This window comes from Amyelois transitella, chromosome 10, assembly GCF_032362555.1.
Source record: "Amyelois transitella isolate CPQ chromosome 10, ilAmyTran1.1, whole genome shotgun sequence".
Taxonomy (NCBI): domain Eukaryota; kingdom Metazoa; phylum Arthropoda; class Insecta; order Lepidoptera; family Pyralidae; genus Amyelois; species Amyelois transitella.
Genome location: NC_083513.1, coordinates 11,260,432 through 11,275,864, shown reverse-complemented (window position 1 = coordinate 11,275,864; position 15,433 = coordinate 11,260,432). Strand labels below are relative to the sequence as shown.

The 15,433-nt window shown below is 39.1% G+C and overlaps 1 protein-coding gene across 1 annotated transcript; it reads left to right on the top strand.

Annotated features, from left to right (window-relative positions):
• The first annotated feature begins 4,646 nt into the window (after positions 1-4,646).
• On the top strand, positions 4,647-14,022 carry LOC106138788 (pyruvate dehydrogenase E1 component subunit beta, mitochondrial). The gene is made up of 8 exons (XM_060946042.1): positions 4,647-5,037; positions 5,812-5,965; positions 6,512-6,698; positions 7,029-7,151; positions 7,600-7,701; positions 9,138-9,257; positions 11,423-11,603; positions 13,814-14,022. The coding sequence occupies exons 1-8, from the start codon at positions 4,829-4,831 to the stop codon at positions 13,848-13,850; spliced, it is 1,113 nt and encodes a 370-aa protein (XP_060802025.1). The 5' UTR covers positions 4,647-4,828; the 3' UTR covers positions 13,851-14,022.
• Positions 14,023-15,433: the final 1,411 nt, after the last annotated feature.

The window sequence follows — 15,433 nt, the reverse complement described above, 5'->3', positions numbered from 1 at the left end:
AAAAGTACCCGAAACCGTCGAGCTTGCATGAAGAGAGTTATGAATGTGGATGAAGCGAAGGAAGTATGCAGAGATCGTGGCAAGTGGAAAGAGGTAGTCTCTGCCTACCCCTCCGGGAAAGAGGCGTGATTTTATGTATGTATGTATGTTGAAAATATATAAGTTAAACCAAAGTAACGTATAAAGTAAATTCCAAAATCACACAATGTTATCAGTAAAATTTAGGTCTTTAAAGGGCAAAGGGTGATATATGTCATTTCTAACTAACCCAATTATTATTAGTTTAACTTACTAAGTCGTCCTATGAGAATAATTTTCACGGCGTAATACCTAGCTGGACCAAATATGATAGATACGGGAAAAGGGAGACCTTGCTGAAGGACTTTATACATACATACATACATAAAATCATGCCTCTTTCCCGGAGGGGTAGGCAGAGACTACCTCTTTCCACTTGCCACGATCTCTGCATACTTCCTTCGCTTCATCAACATTCATAACTCTCTTCTTGCAAGCTCGGCGGTTTCGGGTGCTTTTGACCTGACCCTTTGCCACAGGACGTCCTTAATTTGATCAAGATACGTTCGTCTAGGTCTTCCCACTCTGAAGTACATTATGCTACCTCCAATCCAATGGGAGCTAAGAGCGATAATAAAAGTTGACAATACACAGTGTAACCTCATCATACACATGCATATGCTAAGTGGAAACCCCTTTTGATCGCGTCATGTATTTTTTTTTTTAATATATTTGTTTATGAACATTACAAAAAATAATAGGACCACTCCATCTCTTTCCCATGGATGTCGTAAAATGCGACTAAGGGATAGGCTTATAAACATGAGATTCCTCTTTTGGGCGATGAGCTGGCAACCTGTCTCTATTTGAAACTCAATTCTATCACTAAGCCAAACAGCTGAGCGTGGCCTATCAGTCTTTTCAAGACTGGTGACTCTGTCTACCCCGCTAGGGATATAGACGTGATCATATGTAGGTATGTATGTAACTATGTATTTAATGTAATGTTAAACATCTTGCGCCAAATAAACATATTTCTTTCTTTCTTTCTAAGAATATAAAGGTCTTCATAATTATAATTTGGTTGGAGAGTAAAAGAAAAAGCTATCCTACCGAAAAGAAAAAAATCTTTGATACTGGAAGGTGGAAGTGGAGGAAGGCTAATGGTGAGGAGAAACATCGTGAGGAAACCGGCACATTCAGACAACTGCATGGATGCGTAACCATGATCGATCCAATACGGGTGTGGCAAAGGTTTCAGCGGTCAGATGGGCATCGCTTCATGTAAAAACATGACTCAACCAATGTAAGATCCAGGGTCAAAGGTAGGTATGCCAGAGTGGTGACGATGCAATCGGGACTAAAACCAGGTGGAATAAGGAAAAATGAAGGTACATACATATGGTCACGTCTTTATCCCTTACGGGCTAGACAGAGCCAACTTGATGCCCGAGTCTTGAAAAGACTGATAGGCCACGTTCAGATGTTTGGCTTAATGATAGAATTTAATGATACAAGTTTATAAGCCTAACCCTTAGTCGCCATTTACGACATCCATGGGAACGAGATGGAGTGGTCCTATTCTTTTTTTATTGGTGCCGGGAACCACACGGCACCTAAATGAAGGTCTAGAGTCTAGACCTTCATTTAGAAGCCGTGTGGTTCTTCGTGTAGGTACCTATTCGTGTATATATTCTTCTAGACTATATATTCGTCTAGACTCTAGACGAATATATACACGAATAGGTACATTCTGATGAAAGTTTTCAGGGGATCGTGGCAAGTGGAGTATCAGCTCACCCCCCCGAGAAAGAGTCATTATGTAAAAGCTAGGTAAAGCAGAAAGATACTATGATGGAAAATTCTGAATCAAATGTTTACCTTACAATCTATTTTAGTTCATAAGTTGTATCCTAAAACAGTTCCTTCAAAAGTTAAAATTGATAAACCATTGTCCTTATTTCCCGTGCCTTATTTAGGTCAAAAAACGAAATTCCGGCATATTATAACCATCAAACTGAATATTAAGGCAGCTGCTCCTTACAAAACGGTACTTAGTTCAAGAGTACATTTTGCAACGCTTTTGAAATTCCAGCCCGGGGCGAATCAAAGGCAAACAAAAGCACGCGAATATCCCCCTTAATTTAATATTTACAAGTACCACATTAGCCCAACGGTCTTGCATACAGAAAGGAATATCTTGGGTAAGTCGGCCAAGGTCGCTACCGCTGAATTATTTGCTACTGGAAAAGACTTTAATCCATTTTCAATAAAATACCTACACGAACATTACTTGGGATGACATGTCAATTCAAGTGTACCCTAAACAGACAAGCTTGCGCGATGAATGCTTCAGGTAACACTAGCTGTTTCCCGCTACTTCTTCCGCCCTAATATATATTTATTTATTAAAACTTTTTTGCTAATAAATTAATGTACAATAGGTGGACTTAATGTCATAAGGCATTCTCTACCAAACAAAATAAATATATTTAAACATATTCACATACTTATGCTACACAGACGGCTTTTTTCAGCGATCACATTCGCGAACACTCCTATTCTCAAAAACTATGTAAGCGGTATTACGAAGAAAATGCTGCAGTGTAGTTTGTTCCGCCGCTTCTTCTACACATGCGCTTTGGAAGCGGTAGTATGTAGTTATAATTAGATTTAAATTATGCGACGTCAATAAGTGATACCTTGTATCCAATTTTGAAAATAAATCTATTCTATTCTATTCTTACTTTCGCAATGATAATATAAGCCGAGCAAGTGTTATGATACCTGATTAAAAGAAGCCACATCCAGCAATATTTATCAAATAACAGATGCAAGTAGTGTTGCTAAACAGTCGAGCCTTTTACCCCTAAATGTTTAGCCGGCTGGAAAGAAGCGGATCCTCAAATCTACTGTGAATGATGTTTATGTATTTGAGGTAGTTCTTTTAAGCTCATCATGGTTTGAGGTTGGAGACTAATGCTTTTATACAGTTTACACATCAAATAAGACTATTTAAAGTCTAAAAAGGACTTTAGAAACCGAATAGACAATCTATACTAATATTATAAAGCGAAAGAGTTTGTTTAACTACTGGTTCGAATTAAAAAAATATTTTTGCGTTGAATAGACCTTTTATCGAGGAAGACTTTAGGCTATATTACATCACACTGCAACTATTAAGAGCGAAGAAATAATGAATAATGTGAAAAAAACGAGGAAATTTATTCACCCTTGAGGGCTTTTTTAAATGATGCCCAAAATAACTTTTCCACGCGGACGGAGTTGCGGGCACAGCTAGTCCAGTTATAAGACCTGATGTGCTGATAGGTCATCCTATCGTACTTATTATTCACCATTGCATTAATTAGTAAAAGAAGCTTAAATTTTCAGGGTTCGCAGATAGAAGCAGATTTGACGAAATATTCGTATTGGAATACTATGAATTTTACATTCATTCATGTTTTTTTTTTATGTAGACAATGTGCATTCGTCCAAGACTGAGATTTAATTGTTATTGCTACTTCATTACCTACACAAATACAGATATTACCAATACACCTCCTTTTGCACAGAGGTCTAAATACAGGCTCGAAACTCCCACAACACTAAAAGATAAAGATTTGATGATCGCCAGTGCTCGCTTTATTTACGACATCCAGTGCCGGATATGATTTAAACAGGTCAATGGTTACCATATATTTTGTCGATATCCGATACAGTAAATGTGGTCAAAGTATCAGTGGTCGAGTGGTAAGGTTAAAATCTTATTAACTAACTACTTACAACAAAAAAGGTTCAAAAAATTTTCACATAGGTTTTACATAACTATCATAAATTCATACATAATTATGGTCAGCTATTTGGCTTAATGATAGAATTGAGATTCAAATAGTGACAGGTTGCTAACACATCGGCTTAAAAAGAATCCCAAGTTTGATCGTGTGTAACACGCCCAAAAAACGATAAAACATTGGTTTGTGTAATAATTAAGATTCATTCCTTTACTGATAGGAGGCAATAACAGCATTCCCAAACATGTTTGACGTTAGTAGAACATATAAACCATATAGTAAATCACTTAAAACGGATCAACGGCACCTAGTAATACAAACAATATAGCTCAAAATTTTTTATAGCGACGACGTGGCATCTGTATCAAATAGCAGATGCCCATCAACGCTACTCTCTCGCCACCAACATATAGTATACTCAATCGTACAAATATGCTCTTAACAGATAAATCTTAGTATAAAAAAAAAAAAAAAAAAACATGTTTGACGTCAGGCAGGTGAATGAAATCGTAAAGCTCAATCCTTATTTACTAGGAAGCTCCCGTGGCTTCGCCCGCGTTTTATAAACCCCATTATCTCCCGATCTCGCAATAATTTCCAGAAATCGTAGCGGACCTTTCATTAATTCCTGCCTAATTTAATTTTTATTTACTCAATTGCTTTCGATATTTCGTGAACAGTGAATGAGTAAGTGTTTATCTCTTTAATGACCTCTCATTAAGATTTTAATAATTATAGTAGGCCACATTTCGTCAAAGCATCAAAAAATAAATTTAATAATCCTGAATGCTTCTTTACTTTTATCACTTTGACAGATGACATTTGACACGTTATCATTCGCACGAACTTCACCCTAAACTTAAACGACCTCCATTCATCCTCTGTCGTGTTCAAACAGCGGTTTTTACCATCTTACGCGACAATTATCACATAAAAACACCATCAAATATATCCTTAAAAGCGCATTAGTGCAACAAGGATTGTTACAAGTGTAAAAATCTAGTGTAATTATAAAAATGGCTTTAAAATCGTCGCCGACAGTATTGGGTATGGTAGCCCGTATTTCACGCCGCTGTTTTTCGACTTCAAAGGCTTTGGCATCAAAACCTGTAACTGTAAGAGATGCCCTGAACCAAGCCATCGATGAAGAAATGGAAAGGGACGAAAGGGTGTTCGTTTTGGGCGAAGAAGTAGCTCAATACGACGGCGCCTACAAAGTGACAAGGTAGGCCCAAAATATAACCTTATTCTTTTAAATTTCGACGTATTTCTCCAATTGAGTGGTTTAAATTTGTTGAAATTTCATCCTAAAGGATCTTTAATTAACATTTATTGATAGTAAATGAATTAAAATTACGGAATACTAAGGTTACATAACAAAAGTTTGTTGACAGGTTTTCAATGGCATGTTATCTATACAATACACCATACTGTAAGATTTATCTTAAAAGATTGTGTAAATATCTGATTAATTGTGCCTTCTTCTGATTGTCCTGGCTCATAAACGTTTATCTATGAGTGTATAAATAGTAAATTATAGTAACATTGAATTAATTTCACAACATACAGAAACTGGATTATGGACTTGCTGAATACATTTTTGTGGCTTGTCGCAATATAGAATTTGGAATAGTAATAAAAATTACTGAATGTGGATGAAGCCAAGGAAGTATGCAGAGATTGTGGCAAGTGGAAAGAGGTAGTCTCTGCCTACCCCTCCAGGAATGAGGTGTGATTTTATGTATGTATGTATGTATTACTGTTTTAATGTTATTACAACTGGTATTAATGTCAATTATAATATCTGATAAAGAAATGTTGAAATAATCATGTCTTTTTTTCCTTATAGTTTCCTGCTTCATTGTGGAATTAGGAATTCCTTATGTGTCTTATTATAGTTACATCCTCACCTCTGGAGCGGAGCCTAGGGTGCAAAATTGACTATAATCTGGAATTAAATGGTCATTCTACAAAAAACAACAAAATTACAATATTTCAGGGGCCTATGGAAGAAGTACGGAGACAAACGTGTCATAGACACGCCAATCACAGAGATCGGCTTTGCGGGTATAGCAGTCGGATCAGCCTTCGCTGGTCTGAGGCCCATCTGCGAGTTCATGACATTCAACTTCTCTATGCAGGCTATTGATCACGTAGGTTCTTTATTACATACATACATATGGTCACGTCTATATCCCTTGCGGGGTAGACAGAGCCAACAGTCTTGAAAAGACTGAATGGCCATGCTCAGCTATTTGGCTTAATGATAGAATTGAGATTCAAATAGTGACAGGTTGCTAGCCTATCGCCTAAAAAATAATTCCACGTTTGTAAGCCTATCCCTTAGTCGCCATCAAGGACATGCGTCTCTGAACTGAACAGATATAGCATAAATGGTGATATCAACTGTTGCATTTTCTTGCATTATTGCAGTACCTTTAATTTCTGAATGCGAGCTACGTTAAGTGAGTACTTAGCGAGGCCTAAACGTGCATCTTGAATTCAAGAACGTACATTGAGTAGAGAATTAAAAAAACGCAACTAAAGGACAACATAAGGAATTAGAGGAAGTAAAGAAATATTAATCTTGTCTAATAAACTTAAAAATAAGAGAGTCCTGTCATTGCGCTAAGGTTTTTAGGTACGAGTCACTATGCCTTCCTCTTGATTAAAACTAAAAAAAAAACAATATTTTACAGATAATAAATTCAGCCGCAAAAACCTTCTACATGTCAGCCGGTACGGTGCCGGTTCCGATCGTGTTCCGTGGGCCCAACGGCGCGGCGGCCGGCGTCGCGGCGCAGCATTCCCAGTGCTTCGGCGCCTGGTTCAGCCACTGTCCCGGGTTGAAAGTCGTCATGCCGTACTCTTCTGAAGACGCTAAAGGTAATGTTGTTTATAGGTTCCATACCAACGTTCTTCTTGGCCAGGATCATTGTTATAGATACTGAAAATGAGCCCAATATTGACCATGATCATGGATAGGTGTTGGAGATTCTCCAATGGTATTTGAAATAAAAAAGTGGAAATAATTGAACTACTAAGAGAACGTGTGGTTCCCGGCACCATTCCAAAAAATCTTTTTTGTACTGGTCCTATTCTTTTTTGTACTGGTGCCGGGAACCACTCGGATCCGAAACCAGTTATATAAATAAAAGTAACAGTTATAAAACTAAAGTTGTAAAAATAAGAACGATATATACAATTATATTCCAGGTCTTCTGAAGGCTGCCATCAGGGAGAACGATCCAGTTGTGATGTTGGAGGATGAGATCCTGTACGGTGTTCCCTTCCCGATGTCCGATGAAGCTCTCTCCAATGATTTCGTACTGCCCATAGGTATGATGACCTTGACTACTTACGAAAAATTGATATTAGTGTATGGCAAGTTACTCGTACATTACTATAATGCCGTGCCGTGTAATGATAGAATTTAGATTCAAATAGTGACAGGTTGCTAGCCCAACGCCTAAAAGAAGAATCCCAAGTTTGTAAGGATATACATAGATCACGTCTATATCCCTTGCGGGGTAGACAGAGCCAACAGTCTTAAAAAGACCACGTTCAGCTTAATGATAGAATTGAGATTCAAATAGTGACAGGTTGCTAGCCTGTCGCCTAAAAGAAGAATCCCAAGTTTATAAACCTATCCCTTAGTCGCCTTTAACGACATCCATGGAAAAGAGAAGGAGTGGTCCAATTCTTTTTGCCGGGAATGCCGGGAACCACACGGCATCGGTTAATTTAATGATATTAATGATATATTAATATTGGTGCATCGTTTCAGGTAAAGCGAAGATTGAACGCGAAGGTTCTCACATCACGCTGGTGTGCGCCGGCCGCGCCACCGACACCGCTCTGAAGGCGGCCAACGAGCTCGCCGGGAAGGGTAACAGACGGACATACATGCATTGATGTAGCTGGGTGTATGTGTTATATACAGGGTGACGTTTAAAACAACTGCATCCTTGTAAACATAGACTGTACCTATGCTTCTGAGCCGTTTGAGCCTATTTTTATTTAAATTAAACGTCATCATTTTCACATTTAAAAAAACCCTAAAAAAACTACGTCACACGCTTTATTAAAGACCAATACTGCAAATAGAAATTGAAACTAAACATGTAAATAAATGTCTGGAAAATAAATTATTTTTCTAGTATCAAGATCAAGTAAAGTACAAGTTGTCGAGATCGCTCAGCTGAATGAATTGTGTCGTTGACCTCTGATTCTTACGCGTCTCTTTTCCGCCGGCCGGGGTGATATTACGTATTTAGGATCGTGGATTTTGATACTTTTATTTTTTTCGTACTTTCTGAAATATGAACCGATATTTTTCTTTTAACGTTTTTAAATATCCTTTAGTACACTTAACAGTTAAATTTATGCAGTTGAATTAAAAGTCACCCTGTATATACAGCTATGCTGCCGTGGTATAACTAAAATGCCGTTATCTGACATCAGGGCGATTTTCTACTTTTTACCAGTAGAATAAGAAAAATTTTTTTTGGCGTTTTACTTCAAACAATGATTTGGCAGATAACGGCATTTTAGTTATTATAACAGGGCAGTATGTATATAGCTACAACAGTACATTTTAATATATACAAAAAAATCACGTCTATATCCCTTGCGGGGTAGACATACACACAGCTACAACGGTACCTACATCTTCAAACATACATACATACTCATTTATTATTATCTCTTGCGGGGTAGACTGAACCAACAGTCTTGACTGATAGGCCACGTTCAGCTGTTTGGCTTTATGATGGATTTGAGACGTGATTATATGTATGTATGTATGTAATATAATAGATTTCTCACATACATTAAAACACATTATGTCATCTATATTGCGGGGTAGACAGAGCCAATAGTCTTGAAAAGACTGAAATGCTTTATAACGGAATTGAGTTTCAAATATAGTGACATGTTGCTAGCCCATCGTCTAAAAGAACACTCGCAATTTTTCGCCTATCCCTTAGCCGCGTTTTACGACATCAATAGAAAAGAGTCCAACTCTTTTCTTTCATTCGCTTATCAATAAAAAAATACATACATACATATGGTCACGTCTATATCCCTTGCGGGGTAAACAGAGTCAACAGTCGTGAAAAGACTGAATAGCCACGTTCATCAATTAAGATTAATGATATAATTAAGATTCAAATAGTGACAGGTTGCTAACCCATCGCCTAAAAAAGAATTCCAAGTTTGTAAGCCTATCCCTTACTCGCCTTTTACAACATCCATGGGAAAGAGATGGAGTGGTCCTATATTTTTTTTTCGAATGGTGCCATAAAAACAAATAATTATTTACAGGTATAGAATGCGAGGTGATAAACCTCCGTTCCCTCCGGCCGCTGGACTTCGAAACGATCGCTCGCTCCGTGTCCAAGACGCACCATCTCGTCACTGTGGAGCAGGGCTGGCCACAGTCAGGTCAGTACATACACATACATACATATAATCACGTCTATATCCCTTGCGGGGTAGACAGAGCCAACAGTCTTGTAAACACTGATGGGCCACGTTCAGCTATTTGGCTTTAAGATAGAATTGAGATTCAAATAGTGACAGGTTGCTGGCCCATCGCCTAAAAATAATCCAATGTATGTAAGCCTATCCCTTAGTCGCCTTTTGCGACATCCACGGGAAAGAGATGGAGTGGTCCTATTCTTTTTTGTGTTGGTGCCGGGAACCACACGGCACGTGGATCAGGTCGGTGCGCACAAACATACATACAGTTTTACGTCCTTACATTATGTAATATAAAATTGGCGTTTTGTATAGGAGGAACAGAGAGTCAAATATTTTTTAATCTTAATGTTATAAAGCTGAAGTTTGTTTGTTTGAAACACCGCCAAGATTAAGAAGAATACATTAAAAGGGAACCATAAATCAATCAAGATATATCTATACTAATATTAATCTATACTAATATTATAAAGCTGAAGAGCTTGTTTGTTTGTTTGAACACGCTAATATCAGGAACTACTGATTCGAATTGAAAAATACTTTTTGCGTTGAATAGACCATTTATCGAGGAAGGCTTTAGGCTGTATAACATCACGCTGCAACTATAAGGAGCAAAGAAATAATGGAAAATGTAAAAAAAAAACGGGGAACATTACTCATCATTTAGGGCTTCTTCTTTAGGGCATTTAGTACGATGCCCAAAATTACTATTTCACGCGGACTAAGTTGCGGGCACAGCTAGTCGAATTATAAGACGTTGTCACGCATGAAAAAAATGACTCATGCGGCGTTACCTCGCTCTGAGGCGTTCCATGTAAGGTTTCAAGTGCAAGGGAGAGCGCGGAACGAGCGACAAAGAGGCACAATCGGCCTTCGCGTTCGGCAGCGTATACCTCCATCTCTATATACATACAAATCTGTAATAAACAAAGGAAATTAAAATTTTCTTTTGAAAAAATGCTACCATTCCATCAGTAAGGTGCTGATAAACTTGAGCATTCACATGTAATGAGCATTCATGCGAATGTTACATTACAGAATAGAAACGAGAGCGTTTTAGCGAGCATTCTGTCAAGCGTTTTGGCGAGCATTCTAGCGAGCATTGCTTTTAGTTTTTTGCCGAACCAAGTAGTATAAATGCAGCACACGCGCCCGTCAAGTCTGACATCTTGTGAACAATGACGAGCATCGACTAGAGCGTTCACTGGAATGCTCGTAAAAATGTTCATAGCAATGTTTGGCTTTATGCTTGCTCGGCTCGTTGTTCAGTTCGACAAATATTAAAACGGCGAATGCTCGATGTTTTGTTACAAATGAATGCTCAAGTCTATCAGCACCATAAAAAAAAATTCAAAAATTTTATTAATTATTATAGGATACTTCGTATCGCTTAATAATTGTCGAAACGTTTGGTTTCACAACATTGGTTGACGTCAAATAAATTACTTAAAACTAAGTTTACCGCTGCTTCCAAGGCGTCAGTGCAAAAAAACCGGTAACAAACTGCACTGCAGCATTTTATTCAACAATTTGTTGATTGATTGTTTAAAAACTTTAATTTGTGTTGATTATATAAGAACTTACTGTTTGTGTTGTTTATTTTAAATTGATAAATTTAATGATATAATTTATACGGCGTTTATTTTGACATTAATTGAAAAATTAGGAAAAAAAATATCAATATAATAAAATCGATTATTTTCTTACGAACAATCGATTATTTATTAATCGATTTTTCATACTTAAGAAATAAACCGATTAAATAAAAATAGATTTTTTATCAGCAATGTCCACATCCCTAATCGTCAGTGAACCTACTTTACCGACAACCAATAAATAAATAAATAAATATATACGGGACAAATTACACAGATTGAGTTAGCCTCGAAGTAAGTTTGACACTTGTGTTACGAGATACTAACTCAACGATACTGTATTTTATAATAAATACTTATATAGATAAACATCCAAGACCCAGACCCAATCAGAAAAAGTTCTTTTCTCATCATGCCCTGGCCGGGATTCGAACCCGGGACCCCCGGTGTCACAGGCAAGCGAACTACCGCTGCGCCACAGAGGCCGTCAAATTTTTTTTTTATTCATTTATTTTTCCTCTCATTTCCACCCAGGCGTGGGCGCGGAGATCTGCGCACGCGTCATGGAGTCGCCCGCGTTCTTCGAGCTGGACGCGCCGGCGTGGCGCGTGTCGGGCGCCGACGTGCCCATGCCGTACGCGCGCTCGCTCGAGCAGCTGGCTCTGCCTACCCCGGGCAGCGTGGTCGACGCCGTCACCGCCACGCTCGGGAACCAGTGAGTATATATAACCACTCTGCCTACCCCCAATAACGTGGTCGAGGCCGTCACCGCCACGCTCGGGAACCAGTGAGTATATATAACCACTCTGCCTACCCCCAATAACGTGGTACAGGCCGTCACCGCCACGCTCGGGAACCAGTGAGTATATATAACCACTCTGCCTACCCCCAATAGCGTGGTCGAGGCCGTCACCGCCACGCTCGGGAACCAGTGAGTATATATAACCACTCTGCCTACCCCCAATAACGTGATAGAGGCCGTCACCGCCACGCTCGGGAACCAGTGAGTATATATAACCACTCTGCCTACCCCCAATAACGTGATAGAGGCCGTCACCGCCACGCTCGGGAACCAGTGAGTATATATAACCACTCTGCCTACCCCCAATAGCGTGGTCGAGGCCGTCACCGCCACGCTCGGGAACCAGTGAGTATATATAACCACTCTGCCTACCCCCAATAACGTGATAGAGGCCGTCACCGCCACGCTCGGGAACCAGTGAGTATATATAACCACTCTGCCTACCCCCAATAGCGTGGTCGAGGCCGTCACCGCCACGCTCGGGAACCAGTGAGTATATATAACCACTCTGCCTACCCCCAATAACGTGATAGAGGCCGTCACCGCCACGCTCGGGAACCAGTGAGTATATATAACCACTCTGCCTACCCCCAATAACGTGATAGAGGCCGTCACCGCCACGCTCGGGAACCAGTGAGTATATATAACCACTCTGCCTACCCCCAATAACGTGGTACAGGCCGTCACCGCCACGCTCGGGAACCAGTGAGTATATATAACCACTCTGCCTACCCCCAATAACGTGGTCGAGGCCGTCACCGCCACGCTCGGGAACCAGTGAGTATATATTGTTTGTTTGTTTGAACGCGCTTATCTCAGGAACTAGTGGTTTGAATTGAAAAATTATTTACGTGTTGAATAGACCATTTATCGAGGAAGACTTTAGGCTATATAACGTCACGCTGCAACTATTAGGAGCGAAGAAATAACGGAAAATGTGAAAATTATTCATCATTTAGAGCTTCAATGATGCCCAAAATAACTATTCCACGCAGATGATGTCGCGGGCACAGCTACTAAATGGATAAATGATTTACACACATACATATAATCACGTCTACATCCCTTGCGGGGTGGACAGAGCCAACAGTCTGAAATGCCACGTTCAGCTGTTTGGCTTTATTATTATGTTTCTTTTATTATAGAATAATTCAGAAAATTAAATAGAAAATCGAAGAACGCGAGATGAATTCCATTGGCAATGAAAAAACAATGATTGTCGGATCCAGTCATTGGGTAATTTTTAACATACATACATATGGTCACGTCAATATCCCTTGCGGGGTAGACAGAGCGAACAGTCTTGAAAGGACAGAATGCCCACGTTCAGCTATTTTGCTTAATGATAGGTTTTAGATTCAAATAGTGACAGGTTGCTAGCCCATCGCCTAAAAAAGGAATCCCATGTTTGTAAGCCTATCCCTTGGTCGCCTTTCTCGACATCCATGGGAAAGAGATGGGGTGGTCCCATTCTTTTTTGTATTTGTGCCGGGAACCACACGGCACTCCATGGGAAAGAGATGGAGTGCATTATACTAATTATGAATAAAACAGGTATTTAACGCGCACGTAACGTACCTTTATTTTATCACGTAGACGTAGAAGTAGACTAAGTATTCCGGCAGAGTAGAATAAAACTGTAGCAAGTATGGTCGCAAATTTAGTTATATACTTAAGAAGACAGAAGGAGGAAAGAGGAGAGAAATAATCAAAAAACATACATATGTATAATCACGTCTTTATCCCTTGCGGGGTAGACAGAGCTAACAGTCTTGTAAAGACTGATAGGCCACGTTCAGCTATTTGGCTTTAAGATAGAATTGAGATTTAAATAGTGAATATGAAATCAAAATAAAAGCACTATATTAATATTTATTTACATATTAATTTAATTTTTATATTTATGTGGATGAAGTGAAGGAAGTATGCAGAGATCGTGGCAAGTGGAAAGAGGTAGTCTCTGCCTACCCCTCCAGGTAAGAGGCGTGATTTTATGTATGTATGTATGTATTAATTTTAGCGATAAGTCCGCATTAGCTCAACATATTCATTTAGACTTAAAAAAGAGGGATATCGATCGGAGACGGTTCCCTTTTTACAAAAGTTACCTTTTTTATTTTCAGGATAGTACAGCAATCCAGTGAGTCGGCGAGTCAGTGAGGAATCTCCAGCCAGCTACCGTGTAAATATTCTCATGTTATTTAGCATCATTTCATCGTTTTGTTATTACCACGCACGCCTATGTGATATTGTATCTATGCTAAACTCGGTTTGTATGAAGCAATATATAGATAAAATTTATTTGTAAATAAATATTTTAGTAAAATGTTAACTGTGTTTTTTTTTATTTATTTTGTTTAATAACAAGCTTATGCCCTGGAATTTTCTTGTTCCTGTGGGGAAATCGGGAATCTCTTGCTTTTAAAAACCGTTTACCTCAGAACTTTTTGCTATTAGTAGTTATCGTTATGCGTTTATTGCATAACGATAACTGAAACAATGAAAGCAATTTCTTTAATATAGTCTACTAGAGGCCGCCCGCGACTTCGTCCGCGTGGAATCAATCCCGCGGGAACTCCGGGATAAAAAGAAGCCTTTATGTTATTCTGGGTCTTCAGCTACCTACATACCAAATTTCATCGTAATCGGTTCAGTAGTTTTTGTGTGAAAGAGTAACAAACATACATCGTGACATACTCACAAACTTTCGCATTTATAATATTAGTAGGATAATCTTCGTAACAGACGCACTTTTTTGGGACACATTTGTGAACCACACGGCACAAATTTATAACCAACTCACGAGTAACTTCCCATGGGCTCCTGACACCATAGCGAGGCGCGCGCGACGCTTTTTTTAACGCGCGTATAACTATCGCTGTCCCTTTTTAGCGTCTTAATAAAAAGCGAGACAGCGATAATCTGTCGTGCGATAAAAATGACGTCCTAATTGCCATATGTACTACAACGGCTGGATATTTTAGACAAAAGAATTAGAAGTAAGTAGGTGTAGAAGGAGCGATGATTCTGCTCGACCGCCACCAAAGGGAAGATCGCCCGCCAGGTTTGGTGTGATGCCTGGGGAACCGCGCGACAGACGATGTTGTGTCGGAGGTTGTATATATGCTCCAATTCGTGAAATCTTTGCTTGCGCGATTTAGACATTTCGCTGTTTTTGACTAAAAGCGTCGCGTGATTTAGTTTTTGTGACTTGTGGCGTAGATATATCGCCACATAGGTTAGTTATTTAAAGATACATCTCGTAAATACGTCACTTTCTCAACATTTCACAGCAAGCTATCCACAAGTGTTATAGCATAAAATACATATAATCACGTCTATATCCCTTGCGGAGTAGACAGAGCCAACAGTCTTGAAAATACTGACAGGCCACGTTCACCTATTTGGCTTAATGCTAGAATTGAAATTTAAGTAACGACAGCTTGTTAGCCCATCGCCTAAATGAAGAATCCTAAGTTTATAAGCCCATAAGCGCTTTTAACGACAAACATGGGAACGAGATGGAGTGGTCCTTTTCTTTTTTTTATATTAGTTCCTGGAACCACACGGCACTAACATAACAACTGTATTACATATGTATGTAGCATAAAATATTTGTTAGAAAAAATATCGCATCCCATAAAAGCAAGTAAACAGTAATCCTAGTACAATAGCGAGCGTGCATTGTGTTGGGACGTCCGCGCTGAGGGAATCGCGATGACAGAATGATGGATTGCGGTGGT